At 33.8% G+C, this 21,583-nt stretch overlaps 1 protein-coding gene across 3 annotated transcripts in view; it reads right to left on the minus strand.

Moving 5' to 3' along the window:
• Window positions 1-21,583, minus strand: part of LOC136831479 (C-type lectin domain family 2 member L-like) — a 291,313-nt gene that overhangs the window by 233,095 nt on the left and 36,635 nt on the right. For all 3 annotated transcript variants that reach the window (XM_067091978.1, XM_067091977.1, XM_067091979.1), the window contains exon 2: window positions 16,929-17,124. In XM_067091978.1, coding sequence (XP_066948079.1) covers window positions 16,929-17,124 — 196 coding nt within the window. The remainder of the gene's footprint in view (window positions 1-16,928; window positions 17,125-21,583) is intronic.

Consider the following 21,583-nt stretch of genomic DNA (forward strand, 5'->3'; position numbering starts at 1 on the left):
GTGTGTGTGTGTGTGTGTGCGACCGTGTTACACACACAAATTACAACTGCAGTGCATAATTATGCTTACTTTATCAGCATGGACGAATTAATTAGGTACAGCAATTCAGGCATAATAATTGATAATCAAAAATTTTTTTAATATTTCGAAAGCATAAAGGACCTTTCATTTCCCAACATTAATTCGCCATTCGCTCCGTCAAAATATAAGAATGAAATAATTATCTGCTCGGATTAATATTTCTGCAATTTAACATATATATATATATATATATATATATATATATATATATATATATATATATATATATACATATATATATATATATATATATATATATATATATATATATATATATATATAGTAAACATATCCGTATAAGAATATAAAAGAATATAATTACAAGCAAACATCGGTCTCACATTCTATTCATACGCACATCACGAACATTTACAAATCCATAAACACACAAAACACCATAAATGCATCCACTAAGAAACCTTTCAGTACAGACAAAACACCCAAACACGGAGCCACTGACTCGCGAAAAGTAAACAGACTGGCTTTTACAAATCCATTTCGGTAAAAGCACTACACCGGCGAACTCCTTAACACCCCCGAAATTCTGCTTGGCCCGCCGCGGCGGAAAATGTATTCCGCGAACTCCATTCTTGCGCCGTGAAACTTAAAGACCGAACTTGTAAACTTCTGGTAAATACAGCAGCGTATTTTTGCTTGTTATGAACACGAGAGCTTTTCACGCTGAATCATTTTTCCGGTAACTTGCTTTTGCAGCATTTCGAAGGGGCGAAATAATGTTTGCTAGATCGCTCTCTCTCTCTCTGTCTCTCTCTCTCTCTCTCTCTCTCTCTCTCTCTCTCTCTCTCTTCTACTCGTACTGCTTCGGCCACTGTTGTTATATAGTTTTAGGATAGAGCTGATAACCTCCAGCTTGTTGTATTAATAAATAAGTGAATTCTCTCTCTCTCTCTCTCTCTCTCTCTCTCTCTCTCTCTCTCTCTCTCTCTCTAACCTCTAAGGTAATTCTTCTCTCTCTCTGCTGATAACCTCCAGTTTGTTGTATTAATATCAATAAATTAATTGCATTCTCTCTCTCTCTCTCTCTCTCTCTCTCTCTCTCTTCTCTCTCTCTCTCTCTCTCTCTCTCAGTTGATAACCTCCAGTTTGTTGTATTAATAAATTAATTGCATTCTCTCTCTCTCTCTCTCTCTCTCTCTCTCTCTCTCTCTCTCTCTCTCTCTCTCTCTCTCTCTCTCTCTCTCTCTCTCTCCCTCTCTCTCTCTCTCTCTCTCTCTCTTTGTTGTATTAATAAGTTAATTGCATCTCTCTCTCTCTCTCTCTCTCTCTCTCTCTCTCTCTCTCTCTCTCTCTCTGAGTTGATAACCTCCAGTTTGTTGTGTCAATAAATTAATTGCATTCTCTCTCTCTCTCTCTCTCTCTCTCTCTCTCTCTCTCTCTTGATAACCTCTCTCTCTCTCTCTCTCTCTCTCTCTCTCTCTGAGTTGATAACCTCCAGTTTGTTGCATTAATAAATTAATTGCATTCTCTTGTATCTAAATTAATCTCTCTCTCTCTCTCTCTCTCTCTCTCTCTCTCTCTCTCTCTCTCTCTCTCTCTCAGTTGATGACCTCCAGTCTGTTGTATCAATAAATTAATTGCAGTCTCTCTCTCTCTCTCTCTCTCTCTCTCTCTCTCTCTCTCTCTCTCTCTCTCTCTCTCTCTCTCTCTCTCTCTCTCTGAGTTGATAACCTCCAGTTTGTTGTATTAATAAATTAATTGCATTCTCTCTCTCTCTCTCTCTCTCTCTCTCTCTCTCTCTCTCTCTCTCTCTCTCTCTCTCTCTCTCTCTCTTCTTACAGTTATTTCAATATCCATAAAACAGCACACTGACAAACAATTATAAACATAAATACCGTAAAACCGAGCATTATGAACACTATATTTTGCCATAGTATCAGAAGTCAAAACAGAACCAAACAAAAAAAATGGCTTTATTTCAACCTCAATAATTGAAAAAAAATTATATGTGCTGAGAAAGAATTTCAGTCTAAAAAAAAAATGTAGAAACAACAATTGAAATAAATTCTCAGCTTCAAAGCAAAGCAAAAAAATCCATACAACTGAGTATCCAAAACACCAACATTTTACAAATCAAAAATACAAAATAAATGAATGGAAAAAAATAAGTCTTTGGCCTTATTTCACCCTAAAAAAAAAAGGAAAAAATAGGAAAGGCTCTCGACTACCCCGAATAAGAACTGCAGCCTGAAAATGATCTGAAATGATATTTTGTTTCCTGAACTCAACCGTATGGAATTATACATCGCGCAAATTAGTTCACTTCAGAAAGCGAGAATATTTATGTTAATGAATAGCACTAGACCGTGCAATAATTTTCCCTCTCTTTCTGAATTTATCACATGAATTATAACTGCTTTTGCTCCGCTGTTTCAGCCGGTTTGTAAAAACTCCACCGCTTTTGTCTTGTCGAACAATAATAATAATAATAATAATAATAATAATAATAACAATAATAATAATAATAATAATAATAATAATAATAATAATAATAATAATAATAATAATAATAATAATAATAAAAAATAAAATGATGATGATTAGGAGGAGGAGGAGGAGAAGGACCAAAAATAAAATGCTTATTATTATTATTATTATTATTATTATTATTATTATTATTATTAATTATTATTATTATTATTATTAACAGTAATACTGACGCTAAGAAAATAGTCCACAGTGTATCTTTATAGGCACAGCCACATAAACAGTAGAGTAATAAGGATATACTACTACAATTACTAATACTACTACTACTACTTCTATGATAATAATAATAATAATAATAATAATAATAATAATAATAACAACGAAGCAACCAAACCCAAGTCCACAAATTTTCCCCAACGCGCCGCTTAGAATCCAAACGTGGCCCCCCAATAAAATCTATCTACAATAAGCCTTAACATCGCCTGAGGCACGATGAACTCCATAGAAGCACCCCAACACAGCATCACAGCCTCCATAAACGCACCTTATCCATTTCCTGTTTCTCATTTGCTAGAGTGGGGGGGAATCGGGTCTCTTAAACTCCGGATTTCCACCGAAATTAGAGGATCCCTAGAGGGTCAAAGAACGGGCGAATGGATTTTGTTTACATTTTGATATTTCGAGTGTATTCAAGCGGCTTCTTTTATAAGCTTTGGTGCGGGAGTGTGTATTCATGCGTATGTCTGATTATTTAAATATATATATATATATATATATATATATATATATATATATATATATATATATATATATATATATATATATATATATATATATATATATATATATATATATATATTTATATATATAAATTTTTATAAAAGTGTAGACAGACAAGCGATGGCTTATATAGAGAAACTTTGATGAAGAATGCTCAAGAATGGAAAATGGATGTTACAGAAAGAAGATGATAATTGGATGTGCTCAAGAGTTACAAAAAAGATATGATCAGAAATGAGTTTATTAGAGAAGCAGTTAAGGTATGGGAAGTGTATCCAAGAAGGCCCAAGAAAGAAGACTACAGTGATCTGGTCATATTATGCGGAGAGAAGAAGGTCATGTGTGTAAAAGGGTTATGAGCAAGCAGGCGGAGGGAAGGGGAAGAATGAGAAGGCCAAAGTTCAGTTGGAAGGATAAAATAGCGATTGACAAGCGGGAGAAAGGCTTAAGAAGTCAGGATGCACTGGACAGAAGAAAGTGGAGAAGGCTGATAGGAAACGACGACCCCATACAGAAATGGGTAAAGCTGAAGACAAAGAAGAAGACTCTAAATATATATTATAAAATTTTGGGCTAAATCGGCCTTTCTAAAAGAGATAAAAACGCTGTGCTATCATATTTACGAACCACACAATATCCATTTGTTGCTTTAATCGATTCCTAATGTTTGCCTTTGATGGCCTCTACTGTTGTCACGCCACTTAATTAACACCATAAATTAATCATTATCAGAAGTTGAAGAACTCTGTGAATGTTATCTGGTTGCTGGCTAATGAAGGTAATTAGAATCCTTAATGGCTTAATTATGGGGCTTCTGTTATTGCAATATCATCCTAATCCTGAAACAGTGACAAGGTGGAAAGTTAAGTATGGACTAAGCAGTGGGTCCGGTCAGAGAGAGAGAGAGAGAGAGAGAGAGAGAGAGAGAGAGACGTATGTATATTATGATAAAAGGAACCAATTAATTGAGAGAGAGAGAGAGAGAGAGAGAGAGAGAGAGAGAGAGAGAGAGAGAGAGAGAGAGAGAGAGAGACGAATGTGTATATTGTGATACAGGGACCAATTAAAATCTAAAGAGAGAGAGAGAGAGAGAGAGAGAGAGAGAGAGAGAGAGAGAGAGAGAGAGAGAGAGTGTGTGTATTGTGATGCAAGGGACCAATTAAAATCTAAAGAGAGAGAGAGAGAGAGAGAGAGAGAGAGAGAGAGAGAGAGAGAGAGAGAGAGAGAGAGAGAGAGTATGTATTGTGATGCAAGGGACCAATTAAAATCTAAAGAGAGAGAGAGAGAGAGAGAGAGAGAGAGAGAGAGAGAGAGAGAGAGAGAGAGAGAGAGAGAGAGAGAGTGTGTATTGTGATGCAAGGGACCAATTAAAATCTAGAGAGAGAGAGAGAGAGAGAGAGAGAGAGAGAGAGAGAAGAGTGTGTTTGTGATGCAAGGGACCAATTAAAATCTAAGAGAGAGAGAGAGAGAGAGAGAGAGAGAGAGAGAGAGAGAGAGAGAGAGAGAGAATGTGTGTATTGTGATGCAAGGGACCAATTAAAATCTAAAGAGAGAGAGAGAGAGAGAGAGAGAGAGAGAGAGAGAGAGAGAGAGAGAGAATGTATAGGTGTATTATGAGGCAAGGACCAAATAATTTCTTGTGCGTCCCTGCGTCCTTTTTGCAAGATATCGGAAACCTTCTGGCAGGTTATTAGCAATATTGCCTGCTGTTGCTACCTGCGGTTTATCAGGACGCATTATCGAAAACTTCCCTTTCTCTGAAATTCTAGGCAATTGGCAACAGCTATACAAGCCAATCCAGTTCTGATGTCATCATCAAGGTGGTTAAGACACATAAGATTTTTTTCATAGATTCAATTCTCCTCGACTGTTTTCAGTATTCGAACTGTCATCCAAGAGGACGTTTCTTAAACCACTGATTTCCTACCAAAATTAGATCATAACTGACATGAGTAAATTTACGCAGTTATGGAATTTTTTGACAAATATTTCCTACATCATTCACGCTTCAAAATCAAAACAGGTAAGAGAATTCAAATCAACAATTTTATAGTGTTCAACCACATATCAATTGGATACTATAGTGAATTTTTGTGCCGTCAGCAAGAATTTTCTTTTATAATATAACTGTAAATGTTGCTGATAAATTTAAAGTAATTTCATGTTACATAGCCAATATGAAAAAATGAAAGATAAAGATGAATAATTAATATACGACGGAGAAAAATATCAAAAGCAGGTAAAGAACGTTATCTAAATCTTATGAATAAGTAATCTTACTAAACAACAGAAAAAAATAAAACAAAAATCAAGTAAACCACGGTAAACCCCAAAAACCAATTAAGCAATTTAGAGGCAAAGGAGAGGTAACACAGCAAAAAGTAAATCAAGTGGAACCAAACGGAGTAAATAAATGGAGTAAATGTGAAAGATGCAAGGCTAATACCCGAGAAAGAAAAAAGGAAAACAAACTGCGCCTTCCGAAAAATTTGAACGAAATGTCGCGGAAGACAAGAAAAGAGAATGGCGCTAAAGAAACAAGAGAAAATTGCGAAGGAAATTAAAGGAAAATCAGCGGTGTAGAAAAAACAATTGGAAACCATCACGCAAGAAAGGAGAGAGAGAGAGAGAGAGAGAGAGAGAGAGAGAGAGAGAGAGAGAGAGAGAGAGAGAGAGAGAGAGAAAGGGTGTGTCACGGGGTAAAAGTACACATTGAAAGCTTCTGTAAAGTACTAAAACTTAAAACTTAATATAAACATCGGAGAGAGAGAGAGAGAGAGAGAGAGAGAGAGAGAGAGAGAGAGAGAGAGAGAGAGAGAGAGAGAGACTGTTATTTAGGATGAAAAAACGAGATATGTCTCGACAAAACAACATTGAGATAAGGAATAAACAAATAACAACTAGGGGAACACTACTGTGTTATATAACAGCAATAAAATAAATGCACATGCCCTTCCTGGTCGCAAATAATGCCTGGAACTTGACCGTTATTCCCTTACCACAATAAGGCATACCTCTATTCCTGTTCCCTAAGAACTAATGATAAAATAACACTGACTAGGTTCACCTATATGTCATTACATATATATACACACACACACACACACACACACACATATATATATATATATATATATATATATATATATATATATATATATATATGTATATGGAATTTTTTTATTTATGAGACAACCCAATTAAAAGGCCCAAGCCCCATTCTATTTCATCATCGTCATCACAGAGCCCACAAACACACGAATACTTTATCTTTTAAAAATCACTCTCCCTTTTACAGCGAGAGGCAAATAACTGTACAAGCGCCTGAATAAGTCATGATGCCATTAACATCCATTACGTCAAATTCGCCGCTTTTCCATTTATTTATTGACTGTAGCGAAAGGTCAACTGAGCAGAGGCAGTATTTCCTTCAAATCAAATTCAACAGTTTCTGATGGAATGGCACTCGGCCAGTCACTCATCTGAGTGAGGGACGGTGTTTTCGCCTGAATGGAAATCAGAATAAATAACAAAAGCACGATAATTAAGAAGGGGGGCGCACCGACCCATCATCCTTTCTGTATAATGATCAACAATGACACTGAACTAACAGCTTCTAACAAAAATGATGAGCAATAATTTTGGCAAAAGAGAATAGGGCAATCAGTATCGTGGCTTTTACTTTGACAGAGAACAAACATATCTATAAGAATATTTAAAAGCACATACCTCACACACACACACACACACACACATATATATATATATATATATATATATATATATATATATATATATATATATATATATATATATATATATATATATATATATTTTTATGTATATACTGTATGTAGCACATACACACCATATAAAAAATGTGTATATATGTATGTATATATATATTTGTGTGTGTGTATATGTAAACATGTAGCACAAACACACACATATACAAATATATGTGCATATATGCATGTATATAAATACATATCAATATATATATATATATATATATATATATATATATATATATATATATATATATATATATATATATATATAATCATATATATGTAATACATACACAATAATATATATATACATATATACATATAATAGCCTAAAGAAGTCTCGTTGTAACCCATGCAAAAGGAAATGAGGTTTTGAATACGACACCAAATTTAACGGGAATAGCATCTTCTAAGTTTGACATTTTATTTCTCTGAACAGCAAACGATTCTGAAAACAGCGATGTATTTTACACCGTCCATAAACAATGAATAATGAACTTCTAAAGAGTAAAGTTATATTATTGCCTAGAACATAAAATCGAATTTTGCATCAAGTTATTACCACTTCACAGATGCAAACCTCATAATTCTCTCTCACCTGAATTGCTCTTTTAATACATTTCTATAGAGATGCAAACCTCTTTATTCTTTATCAAATGAATAGTGTTTTTACAAGCAAAATATTAGTTACTCCATCAGCAACATTTGAAAAAATTTGTGTAAGTATGTATATGTATATATACATATATATATATATATATATATATATATATATATATATATATATATATATATATATATTTGAAAAAATTTGTGTATATATATATATATTTGTGTATATATATATACATATATATATATATATATATATATATATATATATATATATATATATATATATATATATATATATATATATATATATATATATATTGCATATATATATATATATTTGTCACTTTCAGTTTTTTTTAGTTTTGCTTAAAATTACTTTTTACCATCTTTTCATAAAATTATTTTTCTAAATAAAACCATACTCTCCTAAAGTCGTAAGTATTTATTTAAAAAAAATTAAACATTAAGAATATTTCGAAAATATATGAAAAAATGTTTTTTCATAAACGTAAAACACTATGATATTAAAATCTATGTTAAACACAATATCGCAGTTAAACATCGCAGATTCTGAATTATACACGACGAGAATTACAGAATCAGAAATGCAAAGGACTTTGTGTGCTAATCAAACGCATTAAATGGAGTAAATCACGTTGCTTATACATACTGGCTGCTGAATTGGTTATATTGGTACTGATTAGTTCATGTCCAGTCGTGCTATTGCGAGTCCAAGCACTAGCATTTGATCATATTGCCCAAATTATCAACGAATAACTGTTCTATATGAAATACAATGTTGATCTGCATATTTATTCTTTCAGTGTGTCACGCGGGCGGTCTAAAGGGTTCACTGTCACGGAATCTTAATCAAGAAATGAAGTTAATTATAATGCATAATTATACGATGCAACTGTAAAACTGCTAAAATCCTGCCTTTACTTTTTACGGGGCAATACAAAGGTAAAAAACGAAATCATGATAACGACATCAATACTTATTACAGTCATAAACCATCAATAAAAATTCAGATGAAACGTAACAATAATGGAGTGAAAATAAATTTTTTTAAAAATGCAATCAAGAAAACTGCGATAAAGCGTGAGAACAAATAATAAATTTTCATCGCCTCATAATGGAAAAGTCTTATCAGCTAATTTTTTATATCAAGAAATTCATGTCATTCTCTTATAACAATTTGCGATATATGTCGAAATTTACTTATTTCGGAATCAGAAATTCTACAGAACATAATGGAATAAAGCAACTATATTGTAAGGGGAACAAAAACGCTTCATACTGTCATGAATGTAGGAAGAGGAGGGAGAAGCAAATATTGTTTTGAAGACAAAAAACATACATTGTGATGAAAGTAAAAATATTAACCCCAAAAGGAAATTAAATGGCATAACCAGCAAATATACTTTAAACATTAAAAAGTATAAAATCTTGGCATGTTTAGAAACCATGATCAGATCGAACAAACAGACGAAATCAAAAACATCACAACAGATCCACCAACAGACACAAATGTACGAATGGCCTCCCACAACCCAGCGCCAGACTTACGCAACCAGAGGTTATTAATATTATGAAGAGACAGAAGGGAGACTCATCCGTGAGAGAGAGAGAGAGAGAGAGAGAGAGAGAGAGAGAGAGAGAGAGAGAGAGAGAGAGAGAGAGAGAGAGTCTCATTGAACAAAGCCCAAAGAAAATCCCTGGTGGACGGAAGCAATTTAGCGACAAAAAGAGACAGCATGGGGGCATAAAAAAAGATTTCGGGATATGAGGGCTGAATAGTGGGGAAAGATAGGGACTGTGCGAACTTCTAGGGAGGAAAATATGGCAAGATTTAGGGATTCTACGGTAAAACAGGTGGAATTTGGGAAGACTGGTGTCCCCTGGCGGTCCGGAAAGCAGGGAGGAAATGTAAAAATGTTTAAAAACGCAACGGGCAAAAAAGGAAAGACGAGGATATTAAAGAACACAGAACACCGGAAATAAAAGATAAAAAGAGAGGAAGGACATTTTGTAAAAGATGAGGCAAAAACAAAGGATAATCAAGAACACCCTGCAGTAGCGGATGCAGAAGAAGCGTTAAAACTAAAAGAATCTCATAAGCAAAAATAAAAGATAACCGAGAAACAGGAAAAAGAAAAACACGGAAGAGAATAAAATAAAAACCGCTGATGACCACAAACGGATAGAAACATCCTTAGAAATTAAAAAAAAAGTATAAAAATAAATATAGGAAATGCAAAATAGTAAGAAGCAGAAAGCTTACGCAAAATCACCACTGGAATGGAGTTATGATTATAATACTAATGATATTAATTTAAGGTGCAGTGGGAAAATCGTAAAATAACAGAAAAAAATGGCAGTAAAAAATTGGGGGAACAGCAAGAAATGATAAAACTGTGATGGCAAAATTATAATTTTTAAAACTACAAAAAATAACATTACCATTTCCAATAAGGGAATGCGAGAAAAGCGAAAATTCTCACGTTTTATGAAAACAATAACAAAACATAGTCTGGAAAACAATGAAAAAGTACCTAATAAAAATGTCAAAAATAAAACATGACGAAGGAGCCAGAATATTGGGTAAACCTTTGGGAATAGAGCGGTATAAAGGAGTCTTGGTAATTACCCACAGCAGAGTAAATGAAGCAATGAATAAGAAATGGAAAGAGGAGAAACGGAGATTTAAGAAGACGAATGGACCAAATGCAAAAATAATAAAAATAATATTTTAGATTGTCATCACAAAAGAAAAACAATGGTATATGACGTCCTTCCTTAGAAATCAAGAAATAAAAGAACGGGCGTATTTAAAAAATTAATAATAAAGAGAGCAAACAAAAGTGAAAATCAGGATTATGAATGAGACGTGTTTTAATAATAATAATAATAATAATAATAATAATAATAATAATAATAATAATAATAATAATAATAATAATAATAATATAAAGATTAACGCCTACAAGCATTAAGCTTCTGAGTGAAGCCTCTTCTTATGAAAAGTCTAATCCCAACTACTCTTTAAATTAGGCCTACTGAACAGAATTGAACCGATCATAGAATTTAGGCCAAAGGCCAAGCACTGGGACTATGAGGTCATTCAGCGCTGAAACGGAAATTGACGGTAAAAGTTTTGAAAGGTGTAACAGGAGGAAAACCTCGCAGTCGCACTTTGAATCAATTGTTAGGAGAGGGTGGAAAGTAAGGTAGAAGAAAGAATATAAAATGAGGTACAGTAAAAGAAACGAAAGGAGTTGCAGCTAGTGGCCGAAGGCACGCTGCATTGAACCTTAAGTAATAATTAGCCCTATTCCCATTGAAATGCTTCCCCAGAGGAAATCCTCATGATAAACATCGTGTCGGGATATCAGTTCGGTTTAAAATCGTAAATAAACAAAAAATCTGATCAACTGGTTCGTAACCCGTCACAGCAAGATCCATGTCAGTCTATAACTTCGGTTTCAGATCTTGATAACGAAAAACTCGGCAGACTGATCCATAATCAATACTACAACCACAATCTCTTCGACTATTGCATAACCCAAGGCAAAATATTAATTCCGCCATATGAGACGACATCCCACAAGATTTGCAATACCAAGATAATCTCACTCTACAATGACTAACTTTCGCGGAAATGTCCATAATGCAGATCAGATGACCACAGATATTTAAAGGACTGATTTTTGGTCCACTACCCAACTTCCGGAGGAACTGAATAAAATCAACATTCCTTTGGAAAGGATAAACAAAAAGCCAACCACTAACGGTAACACTAAACAATAACAATGGCAGCTTCATAAGCGAGTGATGCAAGCAACAACAATAACAAAAACAACAATAACAAGAAAATAAGCTTTCTCGCCCCAAGGCATCTTGCAATTCAGAGGAAAGAGGAAAGGACGCAGAGAGAGAGAGAGAGAGAGAGAGAGAGAGAGAGAGAGAGAGAGAGAGAGAGAGAGAGAGAGAGCCTTTTACGTGCATTTCGGAAACCGAGAACCGCCAACACTACCGAGTCTTCCGCTTTCTCTCCTGAGAGGCCGCCTAGGGCTACGCATAATGAGAAGCATAAAAAAAAAAATACCTGCGTGTAAGCTTACGCAATGCACTCAGAATTTTGTAGGATTACCTTTTGTTTTATTCCTCCCCATTCGGCTGGTGTAACACAAGCTTGTGCACACACAAATATACGCAATATATATATATATATATATATATATATATATATATATATATATATATATATATATATATATATATATATATATATATATATATATATATATATATATATATATATATATATATATATATATATGAATGTGGAAGTACACAGAATTTCTGTAAGTATATATATATATAATATACTTACAGAAATTCTGTGGACTTCCACATTCAACTTTTAGAAACCAAACGAGAGAGAGAGAGAGAGAGAGAGAGAGAGAGAGAGAGAGAGAGAGAGAGAGAGAGGGGAGGGATGCCTACTCCTTCCATGACTCAATATATCGTAATTGCTTTTTTGTATTGCTGGACAATAAGGCACTGATAATAAATCTTTCCTTTCCTCCTACAGAAGAATACTGCAAAGGAAAAGTAATAATCTCTCTCTCTCTCTCTCTCTCTCTCTCTCTCTCTCTCTCTCTCTCTCTCTCTCTCTCTCTCTCTCTCTGACATAAGAAAATTCCTAGCATTATCCAGCTCATAATGCCTGGAAAAAACTGCTAAATATCAAGGGCACTCTTCCACACAACCCCATAAAATCCCCTGAATATTCAAATAGGTTGACTGTAATGGGAAAATTATAGGAAACCGTCCTCGAGGAAAAGTCCAAGGACAAGCCCCATTAGCAAAACAAAGTTTCGCAAAATATGCCCGACACCCTTCGGGTTTCTTTCGCGCGGGCAAACTTCCTCGCCCTGTGTTCTTAAAACTGAGTGTAGCGTGCGGTGAGAGAGTTGATAGCAACGATACTTAGTAGGTTTTCGTGCATGAATGTCTAAAGATAAACATTTCATTCATGTCATTAACTCTGATAGACCATAGGTTTCTCAAGAACTGTACTTACAAGGTTTTCCCTCTGAACAAAACTTCACTGCATCCATTAAATACGAAATACATAAAATTACAAAATTAATTAATGCCTATTCAAAGTCAATATGTCAGTTTGGTAGTCCGAGTGCAGAGGTCCACACCAGGGCTCTAATTCATTTCAACAACCAAATTTTGCGTATAATTGCTTAAATATCAGCTTCCTGCATGTAGTATGTATGTACTGTATGTGTGTATATATATATATGATAATATATATATATATATGTATGGATATGTATATATATATTTATATATATATATATATATATATATATATATGTATATGTATATATATATATATATATATATATATATATATATATATATATATATATATATATGTATATGTATATATAAGTATATATATATATATATATATATATATATATATATATATATATATATATATATATATATATATATATATATATACGTAGTCAGCAGTTAGCCATAACTGCGATACAATGCAGCCCCAAAGAAGAAGCAAAAAACAGTCACTGTCTTAATCAGACTTTAAGTGATGAACAGAGCTGTAACATATGTGCAGGCAACTCCCTCATCAATAGCCGTTCCATACAAGCTCATCATACATAACATTATATCGTATATTATATATATGTGTATATAAAATAAAACAATTACTAATGACCGAAGAAATTGCAATTGTAACTAACATTCATTTTCAGCCTCTATGGTTTCCTTTCAACTTCGGTCTTCCTCTCTCAATTTTAATGTGCATCATAAGGAAGTACTACTATATCTATCTATCTATCTGTCTATCTATAAGTCAGTCTGTCCCTCATTTGATCAGTGCAACAATCACAGAATCTGCTTGAGAACTGTGAGGCTCAGATCTACCCATCAGCCGCATTTCTAGTGAGAAGCAACAACAGAAACGAAGCCCCGATGCAAATCGCCAGTGGAAAATCCCAGACAAGACGCTTAGCGAAAGAGAGGGGGAAATAAATACGCGAATAAAGCACGTGCAAACACAAGCACGCAAGGGGATACAGACCCCAGACAAGGCAGAACGAAAGTCAAACCCTCGAAGGGGGAAGCATCAGAAGATGAGAGCTAGGGAAAGATTAAAAAGAAAAAAAATGGAAGAACTCGAAGACCTGAGGGGGGAAAAAATGAATGAGTGAGCAGACCTGATACGATCTGGAAATGTCGGAACACGTCTATGGAAGGCCTGATACCGCCTGAACATGGGGAAGCACGTCTGAGAGCGCTCTCGAGTGGGTGATCTATTCTCTCTCTGTTTGCGAGGCTGATTCGGAGTAACTTCAACGCTCCCTCTCGGGTGCGCGCTCCCAGTTTAATATCTAACGGGTCGCGGCAAAAATGGCCCAAGTTACACACGCCTTTATTCGACTAATCTCTCTCTCTCTCTCTCTCTCTCTCTCTCTCTCTTTCTCTCTCTCACTATATATATATATATATATATCTCTTAGTATATATATATTATATCATTTCCCATATATAGAAAGATAGATAGATAGATAGATATATAGATATATATATATATATATATATATATATATATATATATATATATATATATATATATACAGTATATAAAAAGTGTATATATACATGCATTCATATATATATATATATATATATATATATATATATATATATATATATATATATATATATATATATATATATATATATATATATATTCATTTGTAATATATATATATATATATATATATATATATATATATATATATAGTATATATATGTATATATATACATAAACACACACACAAAACAATTCCTATCATTCTTACAATGCAAAAACTCTCTCTCTCTCTCTCTCTCTCCCACACACACACACACACACACATACACACAAATACAGAAACATATCATCCACATATGTATATACTTTCCATAACTAACTCCCAACATGTATGTCGTCTTCCCCTAACATTTTCACAACCCAGTCCCTCTCTGATGCCGTACGGACAGAGCATCCCCAAAGTTGAACAAAAGTTCTCTCTACAGAGTGAGCATATTCTGGTGTTCTCGCAGCACAGAAGGCAAACCATAGCAGTTCGGAATCCTTGGCAGACTATGAAAGTTACTCGACGAGAAATCATTACCCAGACGTAGGGATACAGAAACCTTTGGTATTAATTGTGCGTAATTCGTCTCTGGAGTATAAGGATGAAGCTTATAGCACAGCGAGGCAGTTATGTCATATCAAAAGGTTTGAGGTCTATACATACATGAGTATACTTATATATGTATGTGTGTATGTATATGTATACATATATGTATATATACTGTATATATATAGTATATATATATTTATATTTATATATTATATATATATCCAATATATATATATAAAAGAACAGCATATAAGATATATATATATATATATATATATATAATATATATATAATAATATATATATATATTAGAAAGACATTCAGAGAAAAAAACATCAAACATAAAGGAATATCCAATAATATAACGTACACAAAAATAATAATTTAAAATTATTCTGAACAGCAACAAAAAGAAAATAATAATAATAATAATAATAATAATAATAATAAATAAAGAAACAAAATAATAATAATAATAATAATAAAATAAAAACAAATAATAATAATAAAACGTAATAAACTGAAAGCTCTTCATTAAAATAATAATGGGACCCAAGAGTCACAGAACACACACAAACATTTTTTTTTTTTAAGATTTTCGTAAACGAACCGATAATATGTGACTGGTATCCGTTAATGACTAAAATAATGATCGTACTTGCAATCGAAATCAGTGCCAGTCTTGGTTGGATAATTATTCTGAAAATGAGGTCTCAATTATCCTGGAGGAATGCAAATAAATTATTATTATTATTATTATTATTATTATTATTATTATTATTATTATTATTATTAAAGAAATTACAATTTGCCATATATAAAAGTAATAATAAAGAAAACAAAATTAAGAAGAGAGTAACCTTGAACCCATATTAAATTGAAAAACAAATTAAATATAATTTTGCAAATAAAACGTCAAAAAAACTGAAAGCTCTTCATTAAAATAATAATGTTTGTCATGCCAAGATGAAGCCAAGAGTCACAGAACTGCTGAAACATGTCAATGGATGATATATATATATATATATATATATATATATATATATATATATATATATATATATATATATATATGTACAGTATATACATTCAAGAAGTGAAAATACTGCAAACATAAATTCTACGGTTTAGTTTTTATCTGAAAAATATTACTTACAACGTAATCTAAAAGATAAAAGTTTGGTAAAAACGATCAATTCAGTCCCTCTAGCTTTCACTAACAAGAATAATAGTAACAATAATCGTATTAACTATAATTTTATCATTATCAACATCCTTTATTCACGGCAGAGGCGATTAAACACGCAGGCAATAAGATTAATATCACGCATCAGTTTTCGAACCATTCACATTGTGTTATCAATTCCACTAATTGTCTACGCCATCAATAACTATATCATACGTGATCAGTATATCTGGCTTTATTTCAAACGCTGTCAAAAGGTAATTTTCCGACGTGAATCACATTACGTTGTGATAGTCCCGCCATGCACAGATATTATCGCACTTCTGTCAACAGTTTTCGTTCCTTTTTTCGAAATATTTGTTTACGCAGGCTGTAACATGAGTTGTTATTAGGGCTAATATCTATGTAAAAAGCGATATATATGAGTAACAAGTTTTAAATGTACTAAAATTGGCGCGCACACACACACAATTATTTATATACATATATATATATATATATATATGCAGTATAATGTATACATATATATAATTATATGTATATGTATATATATATATATTATAAATGCATACATATATATATATATATATATATATATATATATATATATATATATATATATATAAATATTTGTGTGTATGTACTGAAGTGTTAAAAGCTTTTAATATATACACACTCATATATTCGTGAACGTCTACGCCAGTTGACGTGTTCAAGTCGTATACTGAATATGAAACACTGACCAGCTCTATAAGAAAATGAAACTAATCGAATCCAGGTACTCACTCTTGATGACCAGGAACCCGAGGACGGTGAGGACGACCCCCACGATGATGATGATGACGCCGGAGATGACGATGCAGGCCAGGACCTGCTTGTCGGCCATGTTCTTCCTCCGGATGGAGATGTCCCTCCAGTTGATGGTCGGGCGGTAGCCTCCCACGCCCTTGTTCACAGGAGGCTCTCTGCTTCTGCCCATCTTCTGCAGGGGTCGCAGACGCCGTCGTTGTGTTTTTTTTTAAGGGATGTGAAAAAGGAGGGAAAAAAAAGCGTTAATTTTTAATTAAAGGGGCGTAAAGGAAGGGTAAAAATGCATAAACAGGAAAAGATTAAGGAAGAATGGAATGGAATGGAATGCGGAATTTTAGCCAAAGGCCAAGGCCCTGGGACCTATAAGGTCATTCAGCGCTGAGAGGGAAATTGAGAGTAAAAAGGTTTGAAAGGTGTAACAGGAGGAAAACCTAGCAGTTGCACTAAGAAACAATTGTTAGGAGAGGGTGGAAAGTAAGATGTTAGAAAGGGGTTATGAAAGGAAGTACTGTAAAAGGAGTGAAAGGGGTTGCAGCTAGGGGCCGAAAGGACGCGGAAAACAACCTTAAGTAATGCCAGCAGTGCACCGCATGAGGTGCACTGATGGCGCTAGCCCCCTACGGGTGGAGGAAGATGTAGTGTAGAGCAGGTAGCGGATGAGGAATACGAAAGGAATAAAAATAACATGGAAGATCGAAAGAAAAAGAAGACTGAAGAAGAGAAAAAACCAATGATGAAGAAGAGCAGAAGGAAGAGGAGATATATGACAGGAATTAGGAAGTACGAAAAGAAGATATAAGGAGGAGGGAGTGTAGAAGGAGAAAAAGGAACAGAATGAATATCAGAGACTTTATATCAATATTTCTGAAAGTCAACATAGTGAATATCACAGTATTATGAAATCCCCCAAAACACTGGCTGCAAAACGAAATGGTTACCCTAATCTGGTTACAAAACGCAAATAAATAAATCAACATTTTAATATGTAAACAAACAAATGCATTACTGAAACACTCATAAACCTTGTGCAAATGATTGATGTAGGTTTCTCTTTACGAACATATCTATTTTTTTTAATTTTGAGCATCACTGGATAAACATAACTTATACGCTTTTAAATGGATCCGGATTTAATGCACCGCTCGTGTTTGTTTATAATTAATCTCGGTGTTTTGAAACATCATTAAGTAAACAACACTTATTTTCGTCTTATTCGAGCGTTCCTATAATTCAGAAATGATTCGAGCTAACTTTTAAGAAATGCCTCCCTGTTGAAAAAAACAAAGAAGGAGACGAAAACATTTTCTTGCTTACGTTTGCAGGGATTTGAGAGAGCATTTGCGCCAAACTGCTCTTATCATATTAACCATCATAACATGTATGAAGGTTTTAGTTTTCTGTAAAAGAAAACTATTTTGCCGGCTTTGTCTGTCCGTCGGCACCTTTTCTATCCTCACTTTTTTCTGTCCGCACTTTTTCTGGCCTCACTTTGAGGCTAGAGGGCTGCAAATTGGAATGTTGATCATCCACCCTCCAATCATTAAACATACCAAATTGCAGTCCTCTAGCCTCAGTAGTTGTTATTTTATTTAAGGTTAAAGTTAGCCATAATCGTGCGCCTGGCAAAGATATAGGTCATGCCACCAATGGGCCGTAGTTAAAGTTCCATGGGCCGCAGCTCATACGGCATTATACCGAGACCACCGAAAGATAGATCATTTTCGGTGGCCTTGATTATGCGCTGTACAAAAAACTCGATTGCGCCGAAGAAACTTCGGCGCATTCTTTTACTTGTTTAATATTAATGTCAATTGCTATAATAGGACAGATTTATATAAAAGAGAATCAGCATCGTGTCCTGACACACATAACAGCTGTGCCATGAAAGGGGGCGTGGCCTGCTTCCAATTTTAGATGGTCACAGTACGAATCCCTTCAAAAACATCTCTTGACATTCCCAAAAGAAATCTCTTTGAATACCAGCGCTCAAATTTTGTCCATTACATTTCCCATCCAATCACCAGCTATTTCCAACGCTCTGCTTGTTTTAAATTAATTTCCAGCAGCCATTGCAGATGGGTGTAATTGATTCACAGGGAACGCTGACATTCCAGAAGACAAGTGACGAGATAAATATAGCATCCGCGACAGACGTCATATATGAGTTTTGCATAATGGATCTGCTGGAGACAATGATGGCGCCTTGCTTCAAACGAGGAGAGAGAGAGAGAGAGAGAGAGAGAGAGAGAGAGAGAGAGAGAGAGAGAGAGAGAGAGAGAGAGGAAAGGGAATACCGACCATGTCACTGAGTAGGTACACGAGCGTATATCTTTTTTATATGCGTAAGGCTGAGTTTACAGGTGGCTTGATGTCGCTTAGCTTCGGTTAAAATGGAAAGCAAAAAAAAAGAAGGCATATGAGGGTCCTTTAGCAAAGGAAACGATGTACCAGACCTCTGAAAACTGAAGATTTTGGAAATTATGGAAATGGAAGCACGTAGCAATTTCTAGAGCCTATCATAAAAGAAAAACAATCCCTAAACTAAGCATTCAAAAGAATGCTGGTCTCTACGCAGAAAATGTGGGACGTATGGCAGCCGTGCCAATAGACCCAGGTCTTCTAGCAACCATTAACAGTTTTTATCCGCCTCTAAAAAAAATAATCTTCCCAGGTCTTATCTTGTGAAAACATTAATCAGTGCGCATAAAACTTCCATGTTGAGAGGGAGAAGGAAAGAGAATCAAGGAGAGTGGAGACTTGTTATAGAAGTGGTGTTGAAGCGGGAGAGCGTTAATCTCCAAGACACTTGATAGCGCCTGTAGTGTGTACAGTTTAGCGGTAAGTGGCGCAGTGCGTGTATGAAGGTATAACGCAATGCTGATGCGTCTTCTTAGTAGGGTGGTCAAGTGGGTGACCTCACACCATTACAGGACCTACAGACAATAGACAGGGGCAGCCTCGAGATCGAAACAGAGAGGATCTAGAGGAGGGTTAAGAGTATTTGCTTCAACCTTCCTGAAAAGATGACAAATGTGTTACTATTACTCCTAACAGGGATGAATAACCCTAAGGACACTGATAAAGGATCAAGATTTTTCTATAAATCTTAGCATTCCACCAAAACTTCGACCGTTTAGGTGCACACTGAGCGCTCTTTACACAATATTGATGTAAAAAGTTTGAAGCAAAATTATTGAAGCGCGAAATATTGCGTCAAAAAAGCTGATCTTCTACGACCATCTTAAGACAAAGTTTCGTGACTGGGATGAAGAAAATGTACAATAACGTGAAATGAAAATATGGCCGATAAATTCACAGACTTAATGGATATTTAACAGCCTGACATACCAGTAAATCATTTGCACCATAAGGACAGAGGAAATCAAGTAAAAAAAAAAGCTAAAAATAATACATACTTTATACAAACATAAACGTATATACAAACATATATATATATATATCTGTGTGTATATACATAAATACATACATATATACTAACAAAGTTAACACCTTACAAAACAAAAACTGAGCTGTACCTAAAATAAAGTTAATCGGAAAAATTGCAACACCATCTAATATATAACGTAAATATAACCACATATATGAATCTTTATATTTATATATATATATATATATATATATATATATATATATATATATATATATATATATACACACACATTTATTTTAATAACATAATTTTTCTCTTATTCATGAAGATGCGTGAATAAATACGTGAAAGCGCTTGGTACTGAACTTCTGCCTGTCATTTTCCTGTAGTATTCGCTTTTATATATATATATATATATATATATATATATATATATATATATATATATATATATATATATATATATATATATATATGTGTATATATATATATATATTTATATATGTGTGTGTATTATATATATATGTATATCTATATATATACACCGTACCGATATGTGTTTATATAATTCGGCAATGTTGGATTGAAGGAGGAAAGGAAAACAGAGAGTGCTTGGCAGAAGGCACTGAAAAGGCATCGCCAAGGAATGGCCTAAATATGCAGGAAGTAAGAGAGTGCAAGCAAGATACAAGTGAATGGCTTAGTGTGTTTGGGAGAGTTAATGCACTGCTGATAACCCTCCCTGTAGGTGTATGAAGCAGCTAACGCTGTGAAAGCTTTATGCCCAGAGTGTTCAATTAACACTCAACAGTGCAATTATGAATATTGTAGTGACCATTATCTTCATTGGTCTCTGAAGCCACCACATCCATGGGAAACAATTTAACGATATATATATATATACACTGTATATTCGTATATGTATGTCTACATATATAATATATATATATAATATTCATTTATACAAATATATATACATATATATATATATATATATATATATATATATATATATATATATATATATATATTATATATATATATACGAATTTCCCAGAAATGACGACGTCGTGCTGTTATATCCCAGAAAGACGTGGATGAACTTAATCAATTGTTTTATATTTAATAGATAACTGGCCCTTCAATTCAAACTAATATGTTTATCAACTATGAAATCAGAAAAACCACAAGGTCGTTCAGTTACGCATAATCAACTTTATTTGCCATTATGTCAATAAGA

Source organism: Macrobrachium rosenbergii, chromosome 48 (assembly GCF_040412425.1).
Source record: "Macrobrachium rosenbergii isolate ZJJX-2024 chromosome 48, ASM4041242v1, whole genome shotgun sequence".
Classification (NCBI taxonomy): Eukaryota; Metazoa; Arthropoda; class Malacostraca; order Decapoda; family Palaemonidae; genus Macrobrachium; species Macrobrachium rosenbergii.